A 27,802-nucleotide genomic window follows, 5' to 3' on the forward strand; every position below is an offset into this window, starting at 1 on the left:
CCTGGTGTTTTTCGGAGAAGGTCCAAGTACAGCAGCTTCTTAGCCTTAGCGCAAGTGATAGCTTCCAACACCGAATCGCCTTTTAACTGGTTCTCGTTAATCCACACCAACAACAGCTTTTCAACATCTTCTAGGTGTTTTGGATGGTGCTTGGAAATCACGGTAACTCCTTTGGCCACATCAAGTTTCTTAATTTCTTCCTTCTTCTTCAGAGTAATGCTGATCGTCGATGTCGAACGGCCGTAAGTCTTCGCCAGTTCCGTCACTCTTACACCACACTCATGTTTATCTATGATTTCTTTCTTAATTTCAACTGCCATGGCTTCCTTTTTTTCTTTGCGGCACTGTCTGTGGAAATAATCTTCTTGAGTGGCATCGTGGAATAATTATTTTCACGTTAAATGCAAAAAAAACCAATGAAATCACAAGCGCACAAACGCGTGGATCCTCACGCTACGGGAGAACAAGGAACACTGAGTTAGCTGACGGGCGGGCAGCGTCAGCTTGGGTGAATCCCAGAGTCGAGGCGGATCGGGAAACACGTCACGCATACCCACAGCCTGGCTCGTGGCTCGTTACACGAGCCAATGCTCGTATTTAGATCCAAATATTTCACTCTTACTTTCCTCGTATCTTGAATTTCTCGTATACAGAGTTGTTTGTATCTCGAGCTTCCACTGTATTAGTATACTGCTGCTGGATTATTTGAATTTTCCCTTGGGATTAATAAAGTATCTATCTATCTATCTATCTATCTATCTATCTAGATGGTCTACCCTTCTTTTTACTTTACAAGAAAGAATCATCCTTTCCTAAATATATCTATATATCTAATGGTGTTAATTATCATCCTAGGTTGCAATCAGAGATAAAAGGGATCTTAAGGGAAGGACTTGAACAAAAAATATTTAGGCTGATGGTGAAGGAACAAGTGAGAACTAACAATCACAATGTCATTGATGATCTGGGCTGTCTTGGCTATCTTGGGTACTTACAGTAAAAAGAGCTCACAGTTTATCTTGCTATTTCACTATGTCAGAATGTGCTAAGCAATTTTATTTGTGCACTTCAGATTTCTGTTCTTTTGGAAATGTGCTATATTTTAAAAGATATATTATTATCTTTTACATCCCCAATTCCAATGAAGTTGGGATGTTGTGTAAAACGTAAATAAAAACAGAATACAATTATTTGCAAATATTTTTCAATAATATATTGAATTTAATACACTATGAAGACAAGATATCTAATGTTCAAACTGATAAACTTTATTGTTGTTTTGCAAATCTTCACTCGTTTTGAATTTGATGCCTGCAACATGTTCCAAAAAAGCTGGGACAGGGGCAGCAAAAGACTGGGAAAGTTGAGGAATGTTCAAAAAACACCTGTTTTGAACATTCCACAGGTGAACAGGTTAATTGGAAGCAGGTGTTTGTCATGATTGGGTATAAAAGGAGCATCCCCAAAACGCTCAGTCATTCACAAGCAAGGATGGGGTGAGGTTCACCACTTTGTGAACAACTGCGTGGGCAAATAGCCCAGCAGTTTAATAACAACTTTCTCAACATACAATTGCAAGGAATCTAGGGATTTCATCATCTACTGTCCATAATATCATCAAAAGATTCAGAGAATCTGAAGAATTCTCTGCACGTAAGCGGCAAGGCCGAATACCAACACTGGATGCCCGTGACCTTCAATCCCTCAGGCGGCACTGCATTAAAAAACAACATCATTCTGTAAAGGATATTACCACGTGGGCTCAGGAATACTTCAGAAAACCATTGTCAGTTAACACAGTTTGTCGCTACATCTACAAGTGCAAGTTAAAACTCTATCATGCAAAGCGAAAGCCATATATCAACAACACCCAGAAACGCTGTTGGCTTCTCTGGGCCCGAGCTCATCTGAGATGGACTGATGCAAAGTGGAAAAGTGTGCTGTGGTCTGACGAGTCCACATTTCAAATTGTTTTTATAAATCATGGACGTCGTGTCCTACGGGCCAAAGAGGAAAAGGACCATCCAGATTGTTATCAGCACAAAGTTCAAAAGCCAGCATTTGTAATGGTATGGGGGTGTGTTAGTGCCCATGGCATGGGTAACTTGCACATCTGTGAAGGCATCATTAGAGCTGAAAGGTACATACAGGTTTTGGAGCAACATATGCTGCCATCCAAGCAACGTCTTTTTCAGGGACATCCCTGCTTATTTCAACAGGACAATGAGAAACCACATTCTGCATGTGTTACAACAGCATGGCTTTGTAGTAATAGAGTGCGGGTACTAGACTGGCCTGCCTGCAGTCAGACCTGTCTCCCACTGAAACTGTGTGGCACATTATGAAGCTCAAAATACGACAACGGAGACCCCTGAGCAACTGAAGTTGTACATCAAGCAAAAATGAGAATGAATTCCACCTACACAGCTTCAACAATTACTGTCCTCAGTTCCCAAACGCTTACTGAGTGTTGTTAAAAGGAAAGGTGATATAACACAGTGGTAAACACAGGGTCCCAGCTTTTTTGGAACGTGTTGCATGCATCAAATTCAAAATGAGTGAAGATTTGCAAAACAACAATAAAGTTTATCACATTGAACATTCGATGTCTTTGTAGTGTATTCAATTTAATATAGGTTGAAAAGGATTTGCAAATCATTGTGTTCTGTTTATATTTACCTTTTACACAACGTCCCAACTTCATTGGAATTAGGGGTTGTACTAACACTCAGTAAGCGTTGTAGAGTTTGCTTATTCCTTCTGTTTCTCCCATTTTCTAGCTATTTTTCTACAGTTACTAAATTGGTTTCAAATGATTTGAGAGAGTGCTTCTAACTTTTTTTCACCTGTTTTCCTCTTTTTAAATCAACATGGGATTAATGAAAGATTCAACTAAACTAAAATTCAGATAAACACATGCATACACAAAACTGCTTCGTAAAGATTGCTGTGCAAATTAGTTACACATGGAACATTGTAGAAATTCAAAAAAATCAGTCCTTAGTGCTGCTGTCTTGAGTTTAAATCCCAGAGATGTTTGTTGTCCACATGTAGTCTGAATGGTATCGCTGTGTCAGTATAGGTTTTTCCTACCACATTCTCAAAGACATGCAGACTTGGGTTATTGCTGATTCCAAATTAGGCCTGTGTCTCCAGGCCCTGCATAGCTGTGTCCAAGACTGTTTCCTCCCCTGCACTTGATACCGTAAGTATACATATAGCCAATTAAAAGCTTATTGGCTCATGTCTTCTGCATAATGATATTATAAATGATTATTAAAAACAAGGTTGATTTCATGAAGCTTTATTGTGATTTTAATGAAAGTAGTGTTATGTGATTGAATATCGGTGTTAGTCAAATTTCTTTCTGAAACATTACAAATATCAATAAACCTTGCCTTTAACATCTTACTCTCTTTACCCTTAATATCGACATGAAATAATCTTCTAGACAACTATTTTTACTTTTAAAACACAGAGAGGTCTTGTTTGAGAGTCATGTTATAAATATATTCTACAAACTATGAAAACAGCTGGCCAGCACCTTGAAGAGAGTATCATAAGATTGCCCTCACTGTTGTGATGGATGGCTGGGGATCTTGCCCCACCGGGAGGCCCGGAGAAGCAGGGGACTGGCAGAGGGGCAATTCCTTCCCCAGGACGCAAGAGAACAGCCATTCTGGATAGTGTGAGAGCCACGGAACTGGAAGGCTCAATCCTGTGGGAATCCATGTCCACTGCCAGATGGCGCCTGAAGGGCAAAGGAGCCTTGAACTGCAGCACTTCCGCCACACCAGGAAATGCTGCCAAACCAGGAAGCAGGTACACCCCAAGTGCTTCCGGGTGCCCATGCAGCACTTCCGTCACACCAGTGTCTGTCTGTGTCCGGGGCATCTTTCACACTGTCCTCACTGGGATCTCACTGTGCAAGGTTCAGCTTCCTTTGACCATCATAAGGCTTGTAGAGGTAGAATAACTGCAGCCAAGAGTGAATATTATTGGAATATTCATTTTGTTTTCCTAATGGCAAGCTCCTTTAGCCTGTACCTAGCTCTACAATTAACTGGTCCACTTCAAATTGTGAAAAATCCCATTTCTTTTTTCCATAATACTATTAACAAACCTAAATAATGAATGCTTATCATATTCTTTCCTGACTACCTCTCAATCCAGCTCTTTTTTCATAGTTTTAGTTTTCACTATTTCACCTCCATTTATCAATGGCCTACCTACTCTGTAAAATGAGACCTAGTAATTGTGTGCTTCCTTTCCCCATCACACTCAAATCCAGCCTACATGTTAGAGTGCTGGCTAATAAAAGTAAATACATCCCCCAATTCAGGCTATGTTCAAGCTACTTGAAAATTGCTTCTGCAACTCCAACATTGATCATAACAAGTATCAGCTACTCTCTCATTTAACCTTTTCAAAATGACCTATTACTTGACTCTGCATAACATAATGAAAGCCTTTTGGCCTGCCTTTAGTGCACAGCACAGCTGTGAAACTGTTCTGTTTAAAGTAACTAACGGTTTGCTTAAAGTAGCATACTTTGGGCAAATTCTGTTAAACTTTAATGCAGCATATTATAATTCTAGTCACAATATTCTACTGTTCAGAATGGAAAGCATGGTGGTTGTCTTTGGCACTGCTCTTTAATAGGATAAATTGTATCTAACAGACTGGTAAGTTTGCTTGGTCCAGCTTAGCTTCAGTCACACAAGTTTTGTGAACTGGGAGTTTCAAAGTACATAAATCCTAGTAAATTCCAAAGAACATAGTCCCAAACACTTCCAAAAATGGGCACCAAATGGATACCAACTAGTAATAAGGGCAAGCACCATATCTTTATAAAAAGCTTATTCTCAAAATGCTCATCAATAACAAAGAAGCTCCATGGACCAAAAGAAACAAAGGAATTGCCCAAAAACACTAGAGCAATCCAATGCAAACAAATATCAATAAAGTAATACAGAAATATATTCAAAATAGTGCAACAAGGTTCAACAATCCAGAAATCTAATTAATCAATAAAACATGAGTAAACTCATCAAGTTCCTAGCACGTTCAAAATGAACCACCAAGAACTGTGGAAGACCCACCTGATTTATAGGGTGGAGGGCAGTTCCTGGTGGTAATTGGCAGGTGTCCCTGCATGTTTGGAGACTACCCACAAAACACATGGAACATAACAAAGGCAAAGAATAAAGCACAAAATCAACAAAAGCAACAATAACATAAAAATGTCACAGACAACAAAAAAAGACATGAATCAAAACTTTGAATTCCAGTAAGGGGAGGAACCCTATCTGAAACCTGACAAGACGTTCGACATGACTGTTCTATATTGACTATTCTTTACCAAGCCTATATTGTTTGCAGCTTTGGACTGAGTTATTTTTTGTGTTTTTGTTGTTCATATCTATTTCAGTATTATGTACATCAGAGATTTCCCAGCTCACAACTTACTTTGAAGAAACAAAATGCTGGATGGAAAGTACAACCCTTTAAATTTAAACCGAAACAACAAACTCATGTTACTCAATACTAAATTCCAGGTTATGAAATTTAGCTCTGTTTCATTCATTCTTGATATTACCATGTTGTTACCTACTGAAAGTAATCTCAGGCATCATTTTTGATTCCTCCCACTTTCATTTGGCCTACATAAATAAAATTTAGGAAGTTTTTTACTTCTTATTCTGTTCCAGGGCTCAATATAAGATTCTGTTGTTTACCTATCAAGCTATAAATGGCCTTGCACCAGGTGACATCAGTAACTTCTTATGTGGCTACAGACCTATGCACCCACTTCAGTTTACTGTTCATAGGAATCTTGGGCCTCAAATTAACTTGTGCTCTACTGCATCCAAACCTTGCAACTGCATCTGTAAAATATGTTGACTTTACACTTGACATTCTTACCATCTCTGTTCAGGTGCTTCTAATGATACAAGGAATCTTTTGCTCTCTGGTGTTCGTTTAGCATTTTGTATTTTTGTATATTTATTCCTATTTATCATCATGTATTCTAATTGAGAAGTTTGTGTTTGTCTGTACTATTCCCTTATTTGGTGTTTAATGTTTGATATCAGTTTGTATCCAGTATTATTTAGTGTGCATTCTTCTGTACATTTATTCATAATATACTCATTCATAATATACTTATTTGAATATAAAGCAAAGCTCTCTGAGCGTGGAAAAAGTACTATATAAATGTGTTGTTATTATTATTATATTTATAAAGAAGAGCATAGCCAAGCATGTGTGGCCTGTAAACAGCTGTAACGATCTGTAAATGCCATTGTAAAAGTTTAATTTACTGTGCCTTAGTAAAAACATGTACTTTCTTTGATATTTGAATGAAGATACTATTGTTAGTTGTTGATCCTAATTTTTCAACATCATATATATATTTCAGTTATCAACTATATGAAGATCCAGGGGAATCCTGTGATGCATGCTGCTTAATGGCTGCACAGTTCTGCTTCTGCTTGCATTGTTTCCACCTTTTGCTCACCACTGATTGCCTTTGTCATCTAAACGTTTTCAAAATTACATATTACACTCAGCTTACCTTAGTGCATAGGTTCATCGCTACTTCACAAAGAAGATCCCATTCCTCCCTTAGGAGTTTGGGTAAAAAAATACTCCGACCTGAAGGCATCTCAGAGCAGAATGGCATCTCTCCCTTCATGGCTTCGTTTGTTGAGGAGATGAAAAAATTTGTTGAACACTAGGTGAATTCCTTACATGGCATCATTCAGCAGAATCATATTGAGCTCCGGGCTGATATGAACACCTTAAGGACTGACTTCAAGATGATGTACAAGGATGTTGCCTTCGTGAAAGCTATGACTTCCCACCATAGCGTGGAAATTGCTGGCATCGACGGAGAGGTTGAGTCATTGTCAGCAAAGATTACCAAAATGGAAAATCGTCAGCACTGTAATAATCTTAAACTTATAGGCATAAGGATTGCTAGAAGAGGAATTTTCCTTCTTCAGCTCTGGTCAAACATTTTTACTGCTTTGGCTTCCTTTGAGCCTGTTATAGAGAGGGCTCAATGGGTGCACAGTCTACAGGATAATACATCTCATCCTGATGCCATTATAACGATGTTCATCATTTATCAAAATATTCTGACAGTTACTCAAGGGTAAAAAAAAAATTCAGGACCTCTCCTTTGAAGAACATAAAATGTATTTTTATCAAGACTTCAGTGCTAAAACAGCAAGGCGGGCAATGCATGTGCTGATCAGAAGGGTAAAGGAATTAGGAGTCACTCCTTTATTGGTCTTCACTACATGACTCGAGCTCTCTTTTGGAGGTCAGCATAGATTCTACAACATTCCAGCCGAGTTTTAGAAGACTTTGAATTGCTCGTCCCTTTCCTCTGTGATGCCTCGCTGGATGCCTGCACCCTTTAGTTCTCCACTGGGCTGTCGCCACAACTCTCCCAATTGGCACCATTGTGAAGCTCAATTACTTTTATTTTGCCAAAGAATTTTTACAAGGACTGATTATTCCTCAATGTTTTGGTGAAGTTTTTTTTAATTTCCTATAATTATTGTTAATAAGATTTAACCTTGGAGGGTAATGCTGTAAAGTGATCATCAGGGTGTAGGTATTTAGTTTATGTTTTTCATAATTGCTGATCCTGATGGCAGTGGCTTTAATTTCTGCTTCATATTTATTTATCCTTTTACTGAGTGGAGTGGTTGGACGTGTGCATGCAGTCTTTTAGTTTGGTAATGGGCACCATTTGCACATTAATTCTGATGCCTTACATCATTGGGTTGTACACGCATCTGGTTATAAGCCTTTGTACTACATCTCCCAGGTTTTTTTAGCATAGATGTTTTGCTTGGCTGAGGAGGCAGTTATCTGGAGCATAGGGTTACAGGTTTTATGCTGTTTTCTGGTGTAGGGTGGGTTTTACTGAGAACGCTTTTTGAGTTTGAGGCTGAGCAGCAGAAGTATGTTGCCACGGGGATATGCTTGGCTCTTTTGGCACATTTTTCTGTTTCTCTTCCTTTCTACTTATACTGTTCTCTTTATTTCAGTCCATGGATAATTTGAATATGGCTTCTTGGAACGTTACAGCCTTGTCAACACCTATGTGACTGACTTTTTACATAAACACCACATTGATCTCGCTTTCTTAATTGAGATGGATTTATTGCCGTGTATGCTCCCACCCCCTTAAACTGCACCATCTTCCAGGATTTGGCTAGTCAGACTCTTACACACCATGACTATTAGTTTCCTTTTGGCATAGATACCAATGCTGTGCTTGACCCAATCCTGGATAAATCTCCTCTCCTGGGACATTGGCTCCTATATTCAACTCGCACTTTGTGCAAATTTGTTGTTGATCTTAATGTGGTTGATTCATACTGTTTAATTGACCCCTCTGTTAAAGAGTACTGCTTTTTATCTCTCACTGCTTTAAGTCTCAGTCTCACTTCAATTGTGTTTTTGTTTCTCACTCTCTACCTTCTGCTAGTCTCCTCTTGTCCGGCATCTTTGATCATAAGTGTGCTTTGTTACACATGTTTTTGCCCTCTATGGTCTCCTGGGCACAGATGGAAATTTAATACATCTTTGCTTCAGAACCCTAAATGTATTATTTAATTGGCTCCTAATCTTGAAGAATTAATTTCTTTTGATGATGAGTCAACTCAAGATCTTGCATTTTGCTAGATGGCTGTTACAGGTTTCCTTCATGATGCTACTATTGCTTTTGCCAGTGGCTTGGCCTGTGACTCTCATCAAAAGATCTCCTATCTGGAAAAATCATCTTTGCTTTTGGAGAGCTCACACTCTATATATTATTATTATATTATATGATATTATTACGTTATTTAGCATATACAAGTAATACACTTCATAAAAAATACAGTATGGTAAATATTATTTCCTAAACGGAATCAAAGTGGAAACGACATTCATAAATTATAGATAGATAGATAGATAGATAGATAAGATAGATAAGATAGATAACATAGATAGATTAATCCCAAGGGGAAATTTACATACTCCAGCGGCAGCATAATGATAAAAACAAAATTAAAGAGTGATAAAAATTCAGGTAAAACAGACAATAACTTTGTATAATGTTAACGTTTAACCCCCCACCCCGGGTGGAATTGAAGAGACTGCTGATTGTTTGCATTACCTGAAAAGTTCTTCGGTTTCCTCACTGAACTCCATGGTTAAATTAGTATTTACAACTGTACAAGCACTTGGGAGTAAAAGTGAATCGCCAAGCTTCACAGTCCCTCCGAGATCAGGGTCTTCAAATAGTTTTATATCACCTTAAAAAATATTTAAACTTGAGTTGTAATTGTAATGTTCCTTAGGTATTTTGTACACAGCTGTATTAATCATACACAGTCAATATATTTGACCTCTGAAAATCCACCAGTTTCTACACCCTCTTGTTCTCATGTTCTTTTCACAGACCTAATGCTGTTGTAAAACCTTACAAAAATATTAGCAATACAATAGGTCAAACTTCTGCATGTATTATGGATAATTTTAAACTAATACAACATGTTATATAATAGGTACAATTTAATTGAAAAACAGAGTAAAACTAGGATAATTGTAGGATAAAATAAGTATAATGCCATTTTGTTAGGTTCTCTGTGGCACACAAAGCCTTCTCTACTAAAGAAAAAAGAAAAGACAGAGATGCAAAATACCTGTTAACCCTCGCCAAGTAAATTCTGGAAGGACACTTATTCATGTGACTGAGCTGTTCTGTGGCTACCATAAGCCACTATCTAGTCCCCTTGCTTTCTGAATTTCACCTTCTAACCGAAGATATTTATCAAATATAAGCTACATTTCATGCAAACCAAGAGATGCCATGAAGGATAATATCTTTGTCATTCTGATGGACACAATCGTGCAGCTATAAGCAGTCACTGACTAATACCTGGAATGGAACTCTGATCCATTTAACAGAACCTATACCATCCCTTAAAATGAAGGTACATGTGCCTCTTCACCGTTTCTGCAGTTGACAGTTAAGTCCCCCCACTTTAGTTGCAGGGAGCTATCTCACTATAGGAGGAGTGGAAGCAGATCTCTCCTTAGAACTCTCTCTCCTTAGAGCTCCTGGATCTGTATACTCTCTGATACCCCCTCTGGATCACTGGCTCTAGCTAGACCATCTGAACCAACCTCTGTGCCAATGACTGAATCAAGTCTAGGAGTACCCTTAGTTCAGAAAGGAAATCGTAGAACCTTAATTGTTCTGCCACAGAGTCATGTTTTCCTTATGAAGTTGTGGTGAACATGGTAGAGGGCCTTTAACACAAACTAAACTAAAAAAGATTACTCCACACCATGGTCACATGATAAAGGCAATAAATTTACCAAATTCACTTTAATTAAAAATAAAAACATTTACATTCATATTTCAAAACCACTGAAATTGGTCTAGGTAACTTAAAAAAATATAATCTTTTCAGCAAAAATATTCAATTCTTCTTGCAGTATATTCATTGTGGGAACTGCACAATACAGCATTGATGGTTTGTTATGACAGTTCACTGTGTAACAGTTTAAGAAAACAACACTGGTGGAAGACTGGCATAAGTTGTTTCTGTTTATTACATCCATATATTTTTTACTGTAACTACACTGAGGGCTAATCTTCTTTTATCTTATATACTTTCACTCTAAACTAAAAGCAAATCAACACTTATACATGTAGTTGCATTCAGTTTTATTCACTCTTCTCTTTCTCATATTGTTCATGTAACGGCCCATCTCCTGGTATCTTCTCCATGCTCTTGAGACCATCTTGTGACAGTTAAAGAAGAATCAGTCAGAAAGGATAAGGAAAGAGCAACTGTTTGTGGCCACCACCTGAAAAACCATTGTCTTTTGCGGAGTGTCTTGCTGTTGGCTCTCCAGTGCACTGGTTGTCACTTTCATTTGCACTAAGGCAGGTCTAAACAATCGCTTATGCTTCCTAACTGGACAGATTGATATCTATAAAGCTCTGCTGACTTAGTGTTAGACGGTGATGATTAAGTGTTCCTTTAATTTTCCATCAATTTTAATGTTTCTGTGAAAATTCTGTATATACAGAATGTACAGGTAAGTGTGTTAATTAAAAGATGTCAATTCTTTCTAAAAAATGTGCCTTTTTGACAGTGTAAAGAGCACCCAAGAAACACAGGCACATTGATTGTGTTACACAATGAACGGTACAGATAGCTGGCACAACACAAACAATAAACGCCACTACACTGGCAATAAGTTAACGTTTTACTGGATTGCTTTCTTTGAGTAACTACCCAGTCTCTGTAGGTGGATACATATATAAATGGCCACTGAAGGTTAATCACAACATCCGAAGCTTGGAAGTCTGCACTAAATTATAGGGATTTGAACAACAGCAATGGCCATTCCCCCTCTCAATTTAATCTAAAAAAATAAATCTAGTTTCAGACGACAAAGTATACATTTTGTTTTTATTTTGTCATTTTTATAATTAAATTGTTTAAGTAACAAAAATACAAGCAACCCTATCGCATGTGCAAATAAGTATTGCACCACGTTTTTCATGGGCCTATAGAACCACCTTTAACAATCACTTTTGTATGAATGTATCAGTACTGGCTAATGCCTCCTCACTGCCTCATTTAATTAATGTTTAAGGGCATTTGTTTATACACCTCTCTCTCCTAGGGCCCACTGCACTGAAATGTTATTTAGGAGTGGACCTTGACCAGGTCAGTTCGATTGGTGGAGCATGCACTGGTACAGTGTGTTGCTTAACTCATCACACAACTAAACAACTCAAAATCTCAGTTGGCAAGCCCCCAGGCAGACATGTGGTCCAATACCACCCTCCGGAAATGGCCATCTATCTGCAGCAGCCAGGTGTTATATGGGTGTCTCCGTGGCTTGTTCCAGCAGCTCAGGTCCTCAGCAATGAATATCCTGCAGGCTAGATTACCCTTGGGGAATCACGCCACATGGCCGTAGTGACAAAACCAACACTCTCTCACAATGCAGGTAATGTGCCTCATTTGGGACTCCATGAGCAACCGCTCACTCAACACAAAGTCAAACCAGCAGAACACAAGAATTCTCCAAAGAGACATAGTACCAAAGAAGTCCAGTTTTTCTTTCCGATCACTTGACAATGTCCATGTCTCACAGCCATATAGTAAAACAGGAAGCACCAGGACTCTAAAGACTTGGACCTTCATCCTTTTGCATAATATCGGGAGTGCCGCACACCCCTTTCCAGCTACCTCTTGACCACCCATTTTCTCTCAATCTGTCTACAGACTTCACAGAAAGAGTCACCAGAGACATAAATGTCGCTGCCAAAGTAAGTAAACTTATCAACGTGGTCAACACTCTCTCCACAGACTGACACCCTGTTGATGGTTGGGCCGAAGAGGTCATTAAAGACCTGGATCTTGGTTTTTATCCAGGGGACTCACAAGCTCAGACACTCAGACTCTCAAGAGCCCTGATCAGAACTTCCATTGACTCTTCGAAGATCACAGCATCATTGGCAAAGTCAAGACCTGTGAATCTTTCTTCACCAATAGATAACCCACAGCTGGTGGACCCCACAACCCAGTCCAACACTCAGTCTATGCAAGCATTGAACAGGTTAGGAGCAAGAACACACCCCTGATGAACCCCAGAATCAAGTGGAAAAAAACGCAGAGGACCTTGACCTATCCCTTTCTAAAATGTTGCTTCTTTAAATGTTACAGGTATTGGTGTGTTTAATGAACTGTCATGCTCCATTTAATTTTGTCAGGTATTAGCTGTCTGACAGATGGCCTCAAATTATCCCTTGAAATACTCTTGGACACCTTTCGATATACAAGTCCTGTGTCTGCAAACCAACCCCAAAGTTAGCAATCCTTCAGTACTGTGCTTGACAACTGGTAGGAGGATCTTATGGTAATTACCATCAAATATGGCATTCTGCATAATGGCTAAACAGTTCCTCTTTGGTGTGGTCTGTCCAGAGGACATTGCTCCAAAAATTGTGTGGTTCATTCTGATGCAGCCTTGCAAAGTAAAACTGTACTTTCACATTGTGTTTGAAGAGAAGAGACTTTCCCCTGGCTTGTCTTCCACAAAAGTTATAATTGCTCAGTCTTTTTCTAAAAGTACAGCCATAAAGAGTAACATGTATTACACTGGCAGAAGTCTGAATGTAGTTTTTGGGTCCTGCGATTAATCTGAACATCATATACAGTCAGATCTTTGGGAAAATTAGCTACGGTGCTCAATTCTGAGAATGCTGGCAACTGGTTTGAATATTTTCTAATTATAAATAATCCTTCACACTGTCCAATAATTGAAACTTACCAATAGTTTATAAATTCTTTATAGGCCTCTTCAAAATAAGAGATCATTGAAGCGGTTTTTGTCCTTTTTATAATTTTACATAAACTACTGTAGAATGCTACATGTTCATTGTGTTGAAAGTGCTGTAGCACCCTCTGCTGGAGAACACAGGACCCAAAAGCTTTCATCAGAAATATTGCAAATAATAACATTCTCATATTACTTAATTCAATAAATAAATAATATTACTGCCAAAATGTATTGGTTAAAACAGTAGAGCATGGGTCAGAATTAAGAATGTAAATGTCCGAACAACAGTAAATCAACAGCCTCTACTAGCATCAGAGCATGAAATCAGACCTTATCACAAAAGTAACCTGCAAACTTGGTTACAAACCAGACATATTACTGTATATTAAATACTGGCTTTCAAAACAGACAAAATAACACACTAAAATCCCAAGCACAATATCACCTGTTTAAAACATTTAGCCCTCTTTTTTTGTTTATCATCAGTATTGTACACAATTTGGTAAACTGCGATGCATGAGAGCATGTTTGGCACCGATTGCCAGTAGACACATTCAAGCATCTTTAAGTAACATTTTTAGCTTTATTAGATCATTCTGCCAATGTGCAAAACATTTTTCCATACTAATGAAGAGGATTACGTGTGGCAGTGTTCCAAAACTGTTCCTACATCAGGATGCTGCTAAAAACTGTAGCTAATACACACACATTTATACTTTATTTAGGTAGATGGCTCATTGAGTACCAGTTGTTTGCTTTTTGGAATAAAATTTCAATACTAAGTGAATTAATACTGTAATGAACACTTCAATGAAGGATCAGACATTCTGGACTTCTGCATATATTTAATTCCAGTAGTCTTTTTATTTTCTTGTCCTGCAGCCTATACTCAGTCTGATAGGACTACGGAAGATGCCACCAAAAAAACAACCTATTAAATCCCTTTGATCGGTTCTTCCGCTAATCTCACTGACTGCCTCTTCACTTTCTTATCTTTTTTTTCTTTCTGTCCACTGATTGGTTTCCATTTTTATTTTTTGATTTTTTTCCACTCTCCTGCAAAACTTTGACATCCCAAAACATGCACTGTGCTCCCATGTGTTCTTTTTATTCACCCAATGTCATTTCAGGACACTGGGATGAAGCACAAAGCTTGTGTGCACTTATCTAATTGGCATGTCCACTTATTTTTATCTCTTAAAATATTTTGAACCCAAGTTGCACATCTTACTAAATTATTTCGGTGAAAAGTTTGTGTAATATAGAACAATGTAAATCAATCATGTTTCCATTACATTTTCATGATTCCTGTGCGTGCTGCATGGTATATAATTAATGGAGTTGATATTTAATTCTGCTTCTATAAAAACAGATCTATAAAATAGATCCACTATTAATTAAAAACATGAAATGACAACAAAAATGCCCAAAAATAAATTTCGCAGTACCCCTTAAAAAATCTTGTAACTTTATATGCTCATTAAATCTGTTCAAATGCATGTAAAGACTGGATGACAGTGGAAAAAACAGGAGTAGCCGGATAGCCACCCTACCCGCAAGTAACCTACTACATAAGCTTCAGAAATCTCCCTTCTTGACTATGATGTGGTCAAGTAAAGATCAAGGGGTAATGACAAGAACGAATAATGACAATAAGAAAATCCTCTGAAAGTGTATCTGAAGTGAGAAGGTGATGTCAAGTAGGGTGTTACACAAACTTTTGGGTTAGATGAAATGTACAGCACAGACAGACAGACCAACAACCTCGTACTGCTCATGCAGGTCAGATGATAGAGACCCAAAACCAGGATTGCAACCACGGAGCCATAGGACCCAAAAGTGCTGGGACATCCGAAGCAGCAGAAGAAAGCCCCTTGATGGAAACAGTACCTAGCAAAGACAAAGGGCCTCATGTATAAACTGTGAGTACACACAAAAATGTTGTGTACGTCTGTTTCCAAACACACTTCGAGATGTATAAAAACTAAACTTGGCGTAAAGCCACACACATTTTCACGGCAGCCTCACACCAGGCGCACTCAAATTTGTGTTTGGTTTTGTAAATGGGCAGGACCCAGCACCAAAGCAGTGCTACTGTTTCTGTGTGGTGTCCCTTGATTTTTTAGATTAACATCCATGACGTGGGATTTATCAAATACACATACAGTGGTGTGAAAAACTATTTGCCCCCTTCCTGATTTCTTATTCTTTTGCACGTTTGTCACACAAAATGTTTCTAATCATCAAACACATTTAACCATTAGTCAAGTATAACACAAGTAAACACAAAATGCAGTTTTTAAATGATGGTTTTATTATTTAGGGAGAAAAAATCCAAACCTACATGGCCCTGTGTGAAAAAGTAATTGCCCCTTGTTAAAAATAACCTAACTGTGGTGTATCACACCTGAGTTCAATTTCCGTAGCCACCCCCAGGCCTGATTACTGCCACACCTGTTTCAATCAAGAAATCACTTAAATAGGAGCTGCCTGACACAGAGAAGTAGACCAAAAGCACCTCAAAAGCTAGACAGCATGCCAAGATCCAAAGAAATTCAGGAACAAATGAGAACAGAAGTAATTTAGATCTATCAGTCTGTTAAAGGTTATAAAGCCATTTCTAAAGCTTTGGGCCTCCAGCGAACCACAGTGAGAGCCATTATCCACAAATGGCAAAAACAGGGAACAGTGGTGAACCTTCCCAGGAGTAGCTGGCCGACCAAAATTACCCCAAGAGCGCAGAGACGACTCATCCGAGAGGTCACAAAAGACCCCAGGACAACGTCTAAAGAATTGCAGGCCTCACTTGCCTCAATTAAGGTCAGTGTTCACGACTCCACCATAAGAAAGAGACTGGGCAAAAATGACCTGCATGGCAGATTTTTAAGACGCAAACCACTGTTAAGCAAAAATAACATTAGGGCTCGTCTCAATTTTGCTAAGAAACATCTCAATGATTGCCAAGACTTTTGGGAAAATACCTTGTGGACTGATGAGACAAAAGTTGAACTTTTGGAAGGCAAATGTCCCGTTACATCTGGCGTAAAAGGAACACAACATTTCAGAAAAAGAACATCATACCAACAGTAAAATATGGTGGTGGTAGTGTGATGGTCTGGGGTTGTTTTGCTGCTTCAGGACCTGGAAGGCTTGCTGTGATAGATGGAACCATGAATTCTACTGTCTACCAAAAAATCCTGAAGGAGAATGTCCGGCCATCTGTTCGTCAACTCAAGCTGAAGCGATCTTGGGTGCTGCAACAGGACAATGACCCAAAACACACCAGCAAATCCACCTCTGAATGGCTGAAGAAAAATAAAATGAAGACTTTGGAGTGGCCTAGTGAAAGTCCTGACCTGAATCCAATTGAGATGTTATGGCATGACCTTAAAAAGGCGGTTCATGCTAGAAAACCCTCAAATAAAGCTGAATTACAACAATTCTGCAAAGATGAGTGGGCTAAAATTCCTCCAGAGCACTGTAAAAGACTCATTGCAAGTTATCGCAAACGCTTGATTGCAGTTATTGCTGCTAAGGGTGGCCCAACCAGTTATTAGGTTCAGGGGGCAATTACTTTTTCACACAGGGCCATGTAGGTTTGGATTTTTTCTCCCTAAATAATAAAAACCATCATTTAAAAACTGCATTTTGTGTTTACTTGTGTTATATTTGACTAATGGTTAAATGTGTTTGATGATCAGAAACATTTTGTGCGACAAACATGCAAAAGAATAAGAAATCAGGAAGGGGGCAAATAGTTTTTCACACCACTGTACATCAATTGCATATTGTTTACATATTTAAGGCCCTTGATTGTAATTATTCTATAACAATATAATGCTGCATGGAATGGCCAAACTACTCTAGCTTCCAAAGCTGCTTAACACTAGAATTACCAGAGCCTACAAGAAAGCTTGTAAATCCGGCCCACCTTAAATCCATTCTCACCTCTCCATTAGTGTCTTTTGTCCTGTATATGTGTCGATAAGCAGCAAGCAGCCCGGTACCCCAACCCCCGCCCACTGCTGCAGTTCATTTCGCAAAGAAGTTTCTCAGTGCTCAGTGTTTATCTTCGAATGAAGTGCTGGAGCTTTATGGGGTAAAATAGTACATCATCATTTGGAATACATACATTTCATGTGTGTTCCGTGTCAACAACAGTCTATGTAAAACGTAGTTAACACAGAAACGTTTTCCATGTTTTAGTAATAATTGAAAAAATGTAGACATGAAATGTATAAGGTGTGAAGCCTGAAATACAAATATGAAATAAACACTTTCACAAAAGGTACAAGTATAACAAAATAGGTGCACTTTAATTCTTTAAGCAAAGAAAAAAGAAAGCAGGTTACGGTAGGCGGTTGATGCGACAGCTTGCATATTGCAATGCTAAGAACGGCTGACTCCCAATCAAGAGGTTCTGGGTTCGATGCTGGCAGCTTCTCAAGTTTACAGTTTTGAGTAGAGAGCTGCTATTATTGTTAATATTATACAATAAAAACATATTTGATTTGTATCTGTAACAGCCGCTGTAAATTTATAGTGCTTGTCAAAGTTAGCGTTTTTTTATTCAGTTTTATTCTCTCAGTCGCGTTCACGCTCTCCCTGATCTGACAGTGCTGTTTTCAAATAAAGACGCGCTATAACAGAGGTGAACTCAGATCAGAGAAAGAGAACAGAAGCCCTCCCCGCAAGAAACGTCCACTCACATATAAGAATAACGCAGCTGCACCAGGCGTAAAGGTGAAAGATGGCACTGTTTGGATACAGGACGAAGTCCGGCACCATCCTGCAAATCACCTGTCCTTGAAAGAAACAGCACAGCTTACAGACGCTGAATGGAGACATGTGAGTGGATTTAAGGTGGGCCGGATTTACGAGTTTTCTCATAAGCTTTGGTAATTCTAGTGTTAAGCATTGTTAGAAGACATCGCAAATTAGAAGATAGCACATATTTATAAATAATGGTGACTGCCTTCGAGCTATCTTCTTGGAGCTATGTGCTGAACTGGCACTGGCTTTACAAAGACTTTAAGGAATTGTGCTCTACCTGCGCAGCAACGTCTGGTTTTCCAAATGTAATCAGAGTGGTCAGCTACAGGCACATTGTTATTGCAAAGGCACTGGACAAGTTACAGCTGCCAGGGATGAATCACCAAAATAATAAGCTGGCATTACATCATCTATAGCAGAAGAACCTATAAAAATGGCAACTCCAAACTGTTGCAGATGCTTTCTCCAACTGCAGAAAGTGTGTCATATTATGTAAGCATGTAGCATACTGCATAATGTGGCACATAGTCATGGCTTGCCTGTACCTTAAGATGTGGTATGATGAACCTGATCCTGACCCACTAAATGATCAGCCTAATCGGACATTGCAACTTTGTTTGAATGTAACAATCAGAATGTAAAATCAGGTAATCAGATTCAGTACACTGAAAGGTGATCAGGACAGTCCAGATCGGTCATATTTGATTGGGCTTAGGAGCAACACAACAAGTTTTAGTCAAAAGCCACCATAAAGCAGTAAAGAGTCATGGTAGTGGAGGAGGGCACCAGGCTAAAGCAGAAGTGTTATCGCATAAAGGCAGCATCCCTGGGCCACCAAGAAGCCTGGACCCTGTGGGATGCAGCAATGAGTAGATGCATTAGATGGGTAGACAATTGGATGACACAAACCAGACTCAGCTTTCTCATAACCTATGCCTAGGATACCCTCCAATGTCCCTGGAATCTTACCCAGTGATTTGGAAGGGACATAGACTGTTCACTATGCAGCAACCTCAAGGCAAGCCTCCAGCACATCCTATCAGGATGTAAGGTGGTACTGACCAGGGGACGCTTCCGGTGGTGCCATTACCAAGTTCTGGAAAAGCTGGCTGAGGTCCTGGAGAAATACAGGATAACAGAAAACTGCACTCCAGAACCAGCAAAACTCACATTTACAATGTTTATCAATCCAGCTAGTACATCACAAGCACCTGCACAAAAGAGAGACACCATAATCTGACCAAACGAGATAGATCATAGCAACCACTCTCCGGTCAGATATTTTATGTAATCTGCAGTGGAAAGAAGGGTCCTCATTATAAAAACTTACCATTACATGGTAATGGGGCATGACAGCAACACATGAAAGAAAATGTCTCAAGAACACAGAGCTAGCAGAAGAGTGCCAATGCACTGATAGGAAAGTCAGGGTCTGCACCAGAGAAGTCAGGGTTTGTAGCAAAGCAATAATTCAACTGCTCCACAGCGCGTGATGGGCTCAAACCTATGGAACAATGTAAAAGAGCTGGGAAAGAAGGCAGAGAATGCTAGCTATTAGTTGTGGCTTAGGAGGAAGGACAACATTTGGGCGCAAACACCTCATTAAAGGTAGCTGCAGGGGGTGGCAGGAACACCTGCAATATGTCACTGCCTCCTCACTGGGAGATGTACTGGAGTAGGAGGAGAATCATCTGTGAACAGCAGCCTCCAGTTGACAACTCTACAGCTGACCCAATGGCACCAGCTAAAGTGCAAAAAGCAGGAATGGTAAAGCAGAAACCAACATCTAACCTGTACAATGGTCTTCTCTAAACCACAATGCCACAAGATTCCCAACACTGAGACTAAAAACCACTGATATAAATCAATGGACAGGCAGAGTATTACTATCATGCAGAGCATAATTAATAAGGGCTAAGTACAGATTGCAACTGCAGCAAGGATTGCTTGTGGTTTACTATGGCTGGTTAGAATATTTAGACAACAGCCCTAGATGCAAGTAAATAAAAAATATGTACCATAATAATCTACCAGATCTAACAACTAGCTGACATAAAATAACATGTTAATTTTTATAAATATTTGAAGTGAATTTTAAAGGACTAAAATATATCATTAAAGAATATTACAATGACAGCTATAAATAATGTGTACAATAATAAACATTAATTTATGAAATAGGACTAAACCTAATACTACTTACTATGTTTTACAAATGCAGACTTTCCAGAAGAATGTTTCTTTGCTGGTTCAAATAAGTCTTCATCAGGGTCCACCTCTTCATCAAATAATAACAACTGGGGTTTCACTTTTTTATCTCCATTAGCTGATTTCTTGGTTTTTTTTGACCTAAAATAAACATTAACTGTAAAACAGACACTTAAACTTCAAATCATGTTAATTACATTGTATGAAGACCCCCATCCCAACAAACCATTTACTGTTGCATAAAAGGTTTCCTGTTTGGTAATATGAATTATGCATTACTTTAGGAATGGCAAGAGTACATAAAGATGATATATGTAACAACAACTTTTTCAGTGTGGTCATTGGTGTGGTAAACAGACCACCTGTGGTCTACAAGCATGAGTCAAGTGGTCTGCAAGGATCTCAAGGAGACACAGTCACTCATCTGAAACTCCCTCTTAAATGGTGATGCAGTGGGAAACAAATACAGCTTTTTTTTACCTCCTCTTTGCTTGATCAGCTACTGCTGCTATGCTGCATGATCTGCATCTCGCGCAGTGCAGTTCTGTCATATGACCTATGTCCATATATTCGATCTCTTTTCGCTTTTACCTTTTCATCAATATCGCATTGAATTTTGATTCCATGTTTGGAATTACATTGTGACAATGCAACGTATAACTGCCTGTGAGTGAATATCGTTTCATTTTCTCTACAAGAAATGTGTCTGACAATAGCATTCACAAAAATGAGAAATGATTTCTTTCGCGGGATTTCACTTTCACCAAACAACAAATCTTTTAATTCTCGCGGATACACCTCTTCATTTGTGAAGAAACACTACCTTTTTTTCCCTGATGGCAATATGAATTATACGATCTACAAGTCTCTGAGTTAAAGTTTAAATCTGAACAATATATTCAACCTCATTTTGCTGTTCCATTATATCACCAAGTAATAATTTCTGTTTGTTTGCGCTAATGCAATCTTTACTACCCTTTTTCTGAAACTTTCAAATTTTCATACTTCCATGATCTCTAACCTGCTCTGCATGTGTACTGCGGCAAGCGTTTTTGAATTCATTACGACATTCTACTTTGTCAGCTACTCTTTGTTTAATTTCCGGCCCCGGGCGTGGTTAAATCTCTTGGCACAAAAACTCGTCTCGCGGGATGTGAAAGTGTCTCTTTGAGAAAATCATGTCTCGTCTCCTTCCAACCTTCCAAGATTTTTTTTTTTTTATAATAGAGAGAAATCACCTCTTGCAGTAATGTATGGGTGGGTATTAAAGAAGATATCAGTGCAATCTCTCTCTCCTGTCATTATGCTCACCCCCCTATTAAAAGCGTCAAGTGAGAACATTTAGGAAATAAAATCACGTAAGTCAAAAATCGAGATGCATCGAGAATCTCTTTATCATTGTATTGAATTGTGAAGTGTCATGATTGCCATGCTACATATTGTGATGCATAGACATAGTTTTAGACATAATTTGGTTGTGGCATTTAGTTAATGAGTGCTTACTGCAATGAATGTGATGATCAACAGCGGGGCAAAAAGGATGAAAGCGTGGATAAGTCTGCCCAAAGAATAATTTGCACTTTCATCAGACACAACTAGGAAACACTTGAATATTTCTGCAGAAAGTACAGATTCAGGCAAAATTTATAGAAGTGAAGAGGCAGTCTGTCAAAGTCCTAGTTACTGCAATGAGGCTTGAAAAATCAGGAAGAATAAATGCAGTATAGGTTTAATTACAGCATATGGACATCACACTTATGTAAGCTATTAAGGATGTGTGTATGTGAAATGGGCACACCCAAAAAATGTTAAAATTTGGCACCTTTGGCCACAATAGATCTAGAAATTCACATGGTATTTGGGGGACTTAACCCATCTAAATGACTCCCTGGAGCCGAGCCTGTGTCCAGCTAGTTTTTGGTCAGAATGTATAGTTTTCCTACAGTTTTTGAAATGTTGTAATCAAAGGCAAAATCCCAGCACTTCTCATTATTAAGGTTTAACTATATTTAATGCATGTATTAATGTGGTCAGCACTAACCTTATAATGCCCAAAGGGTCCAGAATTTCTTCTGTCTCCTCTTCTGCTGTTTTTTCTGCTGTTACAAGTTGTGTGTACTTTGAAGTTGGAATTTCATCTTTAATAAAGAAGTCACAAGATTCGCTTTCCTCCTGCTCTGGTTTATTTGTCGTCCTAAAGTCAACAACATCTGTTGTCTTTGCTCCTATGTACAAAAACAGTTAGTAGCATGCAATAGTAAAGAAAGAGTATTAAATATGCAACAAAGATTACATCAGCATTAAACTAATTTTATCTTGTTTGTCCTCAAATGAATTAAAACAAGAATTTAATTATTTAGGAATAACCTACCAAGAAATTCTAAAAGCTCCTGGCTTCTTGCAAGAGTGGGCTGCTTAGACACAAACCTCATTATCTCATCAAAAGCAGCTCGACGGTCTTTTATATCTTCCTCTCCCACAAATAGAGCTTTCCTAGGCATGGGTGGAAGGGATACCCCATGGTCATTTGCTGATAACCTGTTGTAGAATTCATCAATTTCACTGTACTTTTTGGAGACCTTAAATAGATTAAATTAATTAGAAAAGAAGGCTTAGTTGCAAAAAAGATCAAGCAATACATATTCTTTTTTCCAGAAAAAAAACAAACAAAAAGGAAAAGAAAAACTCAGATCTGAATTGCAAATAAATTGCTCAAAAAATTAAGGGAACACAAATCACACATTAGATCATGATGAACAAAATATTCAAGTATACAATCTTTACTGAGTAATACTATGTACTTCGTTGAGAACAAAATGATGTAACAAACCAAAGTCACCAACCCAATTAGGGCTGAATTCAACATCACACCGAAAATCAAAGTCAAAAATTTAAATCACAGGCAGATCCAACCTGCATGAATTTCATCACAGCAACACACAGCATGACTCTGTAGTGTGTATGGCCCCCAAGTGCCTGTATGCACTCCCAATGACATCTGGTCATGCTCTTGATGAGACGGTGGATTGACTCCTGGAGGATCTCCTCCCAGACCTGGATCAGGGCATCAGTGAGTTCCTGGACAGTCTGTGGTGCTACTTGGTGGTGTTAGATGCACTGATACATAACAACCAGGTTTTCAATTGCATTCAGGTCTGGAGAACATGTGGGGCAGTCAATGGCATCAATGCATTCTTCATCCAAGAACTGCCTACATACTCTGGCCACATGAGAACAAGCATTGTCCCGCACCAGAAGGAGCGCAGGGCTCACTGCACCAGCATAAGGTCTGACAATGGCTCTGAGCATTTCATCCCAGTACCTGACAACTGTCAGGGTACTATTGCCTAGAACGTGAAGGTCTGTGCAACCCTCCAAGGTATGCCTTCCCACACTATCACTGACCCACTGCCAAACCAGTCATGCTGGATGATGTTGCAGGCTGCATAACGTTCACCACAGCATCTCCAGACTCTTTCATGTCTGTCACTGGTGCTCAGTTTGAACCTGCACTCAATTTTGAAGAGAATGGGGCACCAATGGTGGAACTGTCAATTGATGGTGGAACTGTCAATTGTGTATCCTCTGGGAAGTGATGAACTGTGAGCACAGGCCCCACTAGAGGGCATTGGGCCCACCTGCCACCAGAAACATGCATGCCAGTAGCCAGCCTCCTGTTTCTACTTGCAAAAAGGAATAGATACCGGTCCTGCTGCAAGGCTGATGCATTTCTATGGGCCTGTACAGCTCTTGTTGTGTAACAACCCGTCTCCAGTTATCACCTCCACGCTCGAGATTGTGCTGGGAAGCACAGCAAACCTTCTTGCAACGGCACATATGGATGTGCCATTCTGAAGGAGCTGGACTGCCTGTGCAATTTGAATATGCTGCAGGTACTGCCTCATGCTACCAACATAGTGACAAAGACACAAACAAAATAGAAAACTCTGAGAAGAATCAGTCAGAAAGGGTAAGAAGAGAACAATTGTCTGTGGCCCCCACCCGCAAAACCATTCCCTTTTTCTGGGTTGTCTTGCTTTTGACTCTCCAGTGCACCTGTTGTCCCGTTTATTTGCATCAAAGCAGGTGCAGTTGATTTACAATCACTTATGCTTTCTAACTTAGTGTTATACTGCAATGATTAAGTGTTTTTTTAATTTTTTGAGCAGCATAGATAAAACAGCAGCTACAAATACCCCATGGACCAAGATGATGAAACTTGAATCGTTTATAGAGATACATTTATATTTAGTTAATTGGGGGGCTGCTTCCCCTGCTTGCTTCGCTCGTCAATCCCCGGGTTTGGTCGTGTGGAAGTACAATTAAAGTGTTTTTTTTTTCTTTCATGGGAATTGTTACATATGCATTATGCACTTTTCTTCAGGGCAGCAAGATGGCTCAGTGGTAGCGCTGCTGCCTTGCAGTAAGGAGACCTGGGTTTGCTTCCCGGGTCCTCCCTGTGTGGAGATTGTATGTTCTGCCCGTGTCTGTGTGGGTTTCCTCGCGCAGTCCAAAGACATGCAGGTTAGGTGCATTAGCGATCCTAAACTTTCCCTAGTGTGTGCTTGGTGTGTGTGCGTGCCCTGCTGTGGGCTGGAGCCCTGCCTGGGGTTTATTCCTGCCTTGTGCCCTGTGCTGGCTGGGATTGGCTCCAGCAGACCCCATGACCCTGTGGTAGGATATGGCGCATTGGAGGATGACAGACTGAGTGACTTTTCTTCAGGATCGCATTTAATTTTGATTCCTTGTTTGGTCTTACAGAGTAATGCAACATATAACTGGCCGTGAGTGAATATCGTTTCTTTGTCTCTTATAAATAAGCCAACTATTTCAAATGTTTGTCCCTGTGATTTGTTAATTGCCATCGCAAAAGCTATTCTCATGGGAAACTCTAAGTATTTTAATATTAATGGCATATTAAGATCTCCTTTTTGCCCAAACACTGTTTCGAGTTCATTCCATAAAAATAAGACTTTCTGATAAAACAATCTATACGAAAGTGGGAATATCCAGAGCCGATGTAGCCAGTGGCATTGTTCTCAAGAAGCTGCGGATTTCTGGCCATTGTGGACTACACGTCATTGTAAGAAATAAATCTGGCTGACCAATAGTTATGGATATTGCCATTGCATCATGAAACAAATGTTGCAATGCTCTTGGATCACCTTGATATGTTGATGGTAATATTACTGCTTTACCTATTTTGAATTCATCTGAACTTCTGTATTTGTCATGTATTTGTAATGCAGTACACCATCGTAGCCATTTTTCCTTGATAAGAATGGGCGAGCAGACAGCGTGTGCCTCTTCTTTCTTGTCTTTATTGAACAACAACAACTAACAAAATGTGCAAGGCATTACCAATCATATCACTAGGTGTCAACCCACAATCAGACATCAATAGCTGAACTGAAATGCACACTTATACTGATACATAAAAGTATTGCTAATTTTGAGCCAAATTATTGTGTGGGTGTTATTCGTTTTTCTAAATGTGTTTGTTTCATATTGTATGACAATCCTGTTTCGCCACCTGGGAAAAGCAAAGGAAAGAGGAAAAAGTCGGCATGTGGCGATGTATTTGACAGAAATGGCGAATCATGTTTTGCCTTTGGATATAGACGAATATCTACTCTGTCTGTGATATCTCCATTTTTCAAAATTATTATCGTTGACAATTCGTCACATGCTGGTTTATTACAAATGTGACTGCGATCTTTCAGATTCATATAGAAATCCAAGATAATTTCTTTGCGTGTTTTTAGCTGGTAAATTTTGTGTAAAGTGTGATACTTTTGGACATATGGATTTGTATCCATTATTGGCTGTTTAATTTCTGTTATATTGGATCGTTTAACTGTTTCGATTCTATGTTGCACCGCTTCTCAGTGATCATAAAGATTTGATCAAGATAAAGATGACCAAATTGTTTTTTTTTTCTAAATTAAACTTGTCGTTGCTGTAATTGTTGCAGGAACACAGAATCTCATATGGTCCATTAGTGTGTAAATCAACATTTTGTGCAATGAATGATGGTAACGCGAAATGATTATTGTAGACGCGCATATTTTGCCTGTAGTGTTTGTGGATTTCACTTACATCAAACAACAAATCTTTTAATTCTTGCAGAAACGCCTCTAAATTGGGAAGCAGCAGCACTTTTTCCTGATGGCAACACAAATTAGATAATCTACAAGTCTCCGACTTAAACTTTAAAGCCTTACAGTATCTACTGTACATACTTCCAACATATCAGCTATGTCCATATATTCGATCTGTTTTTGCTGTTCCATTATTTCACTGAGTAATAATTTCCATTTGTTTGCGTGAATTCTTTTTTTTTTTGACACTTTCGAATTTTAGTACTGTCATATTTTTGAACTTGCTCTGCGTGTGTATCGCACCAAGTTTTTTTTTTTAGCCCTTCGAATTCCACTGCTGTCATAATCTCTAACCTGCTCTGCATGTGTATGGTGCCAATGTTTTTGAATGTCTTTATGAAGTTCTATTGCATCTTTTACTCTATGTCTTTTATTGCTGGCCCTGTCTGGATCTGCAAGGTTTTCAATTCCACTTATTCCAGGCTGATTATTCCTTTCTTTGCCTAAGTCACCGTCTCACGGGAACATGCTTCCAACGGATGTCATTATGACGTGACTTGACCGGGAAGTGAAAGTGTCTCTGCCTCTCTGAAGTGCTTCTGTCTCTCTTCAAGATCATGTCTCGTCACAGGATTTTGTTTTATAATAGAGAATGTCAAAGTGTGGAAGCTAGGGGTCGCTGTTGGCCCGGGAAACCCAACGGACAGATGCAGACACTGGTTTTATAAGCAGCAAGAAGTATTTTCATTTTCTTCTTCAAAATGCCCCAAAGCACCTCCACCACCATAAACAATAAACAAATCAATAATACGAATACAATAATTCTAATCCTTCACTCCCAGCAGCTCCATCAAACACCCTCCCAACTCCGGCTCAGCTTGCTGACACTCGAATAGTCCTTTAAGTAGTCCTTGACCCGAAAGTGCTTCTGTCATTCTGTCCATGTGATTCCATAGCACTTCCGGGTCAGAAAAAGAGTTATATTTTTCTTCAGTCCAGAAGTACTTCTGTTCTTCCCTCCCTGTAACTTGGGAGTACTTCCGGGTTATACGGGAAACAAAAATCCCCTTGTCTCCCTGCAGCGTCACACGGCGGCACCCACGGCACCCAGCTGGGCTGTGAAGCCGAACTCCATCTTCCATGATGCCCTTCAGGAATCCAGGGCACCTCTAGGCTGCAGGGAAGTCGCCATCTAGCGTCTTGGATGTGTCGGCTGGGATAAGCTGCCAGCCGTCAATCACAAGAGATATAAATGTGAGACAACCCGACTTAATTTTTTCAGGGTTGAAATCCTATATCCAGTCATTGTGTTTATGGAGTTTATACATTCTCCCTTTGTCAGC

The 27,802-nt window shown here is 39.2% G+C and overlaps 1 protein-coding gene across 1 annotated transcript in view; it reads right to left on the reverse strand.

The window, feature by feature from the left end:
- hs1bp3 (HCLS1 binding protein 3) overlaps positions 1 to 27,802 on the reverse strand; it is a 76,662-nt gene that overhangs the window by 13,474 nt on the left and 35,386 nt on the right. Inside the window, exons 3-6 of the mRNA XM_039748195.1 lie at positions 22,730 to 22,937; positions 22,400 to 22,583; positions 20,354 to 20,499; positions 9,182 to 9,320 (exon numbers count right to left, since the gene is read on the reverse strand). Coding sequence (XP_039604129.1) covers positions 9,182 to 9,320; positions 20,354 to 20,499; positions 22,400 to 22,583; positions 22,730 to 22,937 — 677 coding nt within the window. The remainder of the gene's footprint in view (positions 1 to 9,181; positions 9,321 to 20,353; positions 20,500 to 22,399; positions 22,584 to 22,729; positions 22,938 to 27,802) is intronic.

Source organism: Polypterus senegalus, chromosome 3 (genome assembly GCF_016835505.1).
Source record: "Polypterus senegalus isolate Bchr_013 chromosome 3, ASM1683550v1, whole genome shotgun sequence".
In the NCBI taxonomy this organism is placed as follows: domain Eukaryota; kingdom Metazoa; phylum Chordata; class Cladistia; order Polypteriformes; family Polypteridae; genus Polypterus; species Polypterus senegalus.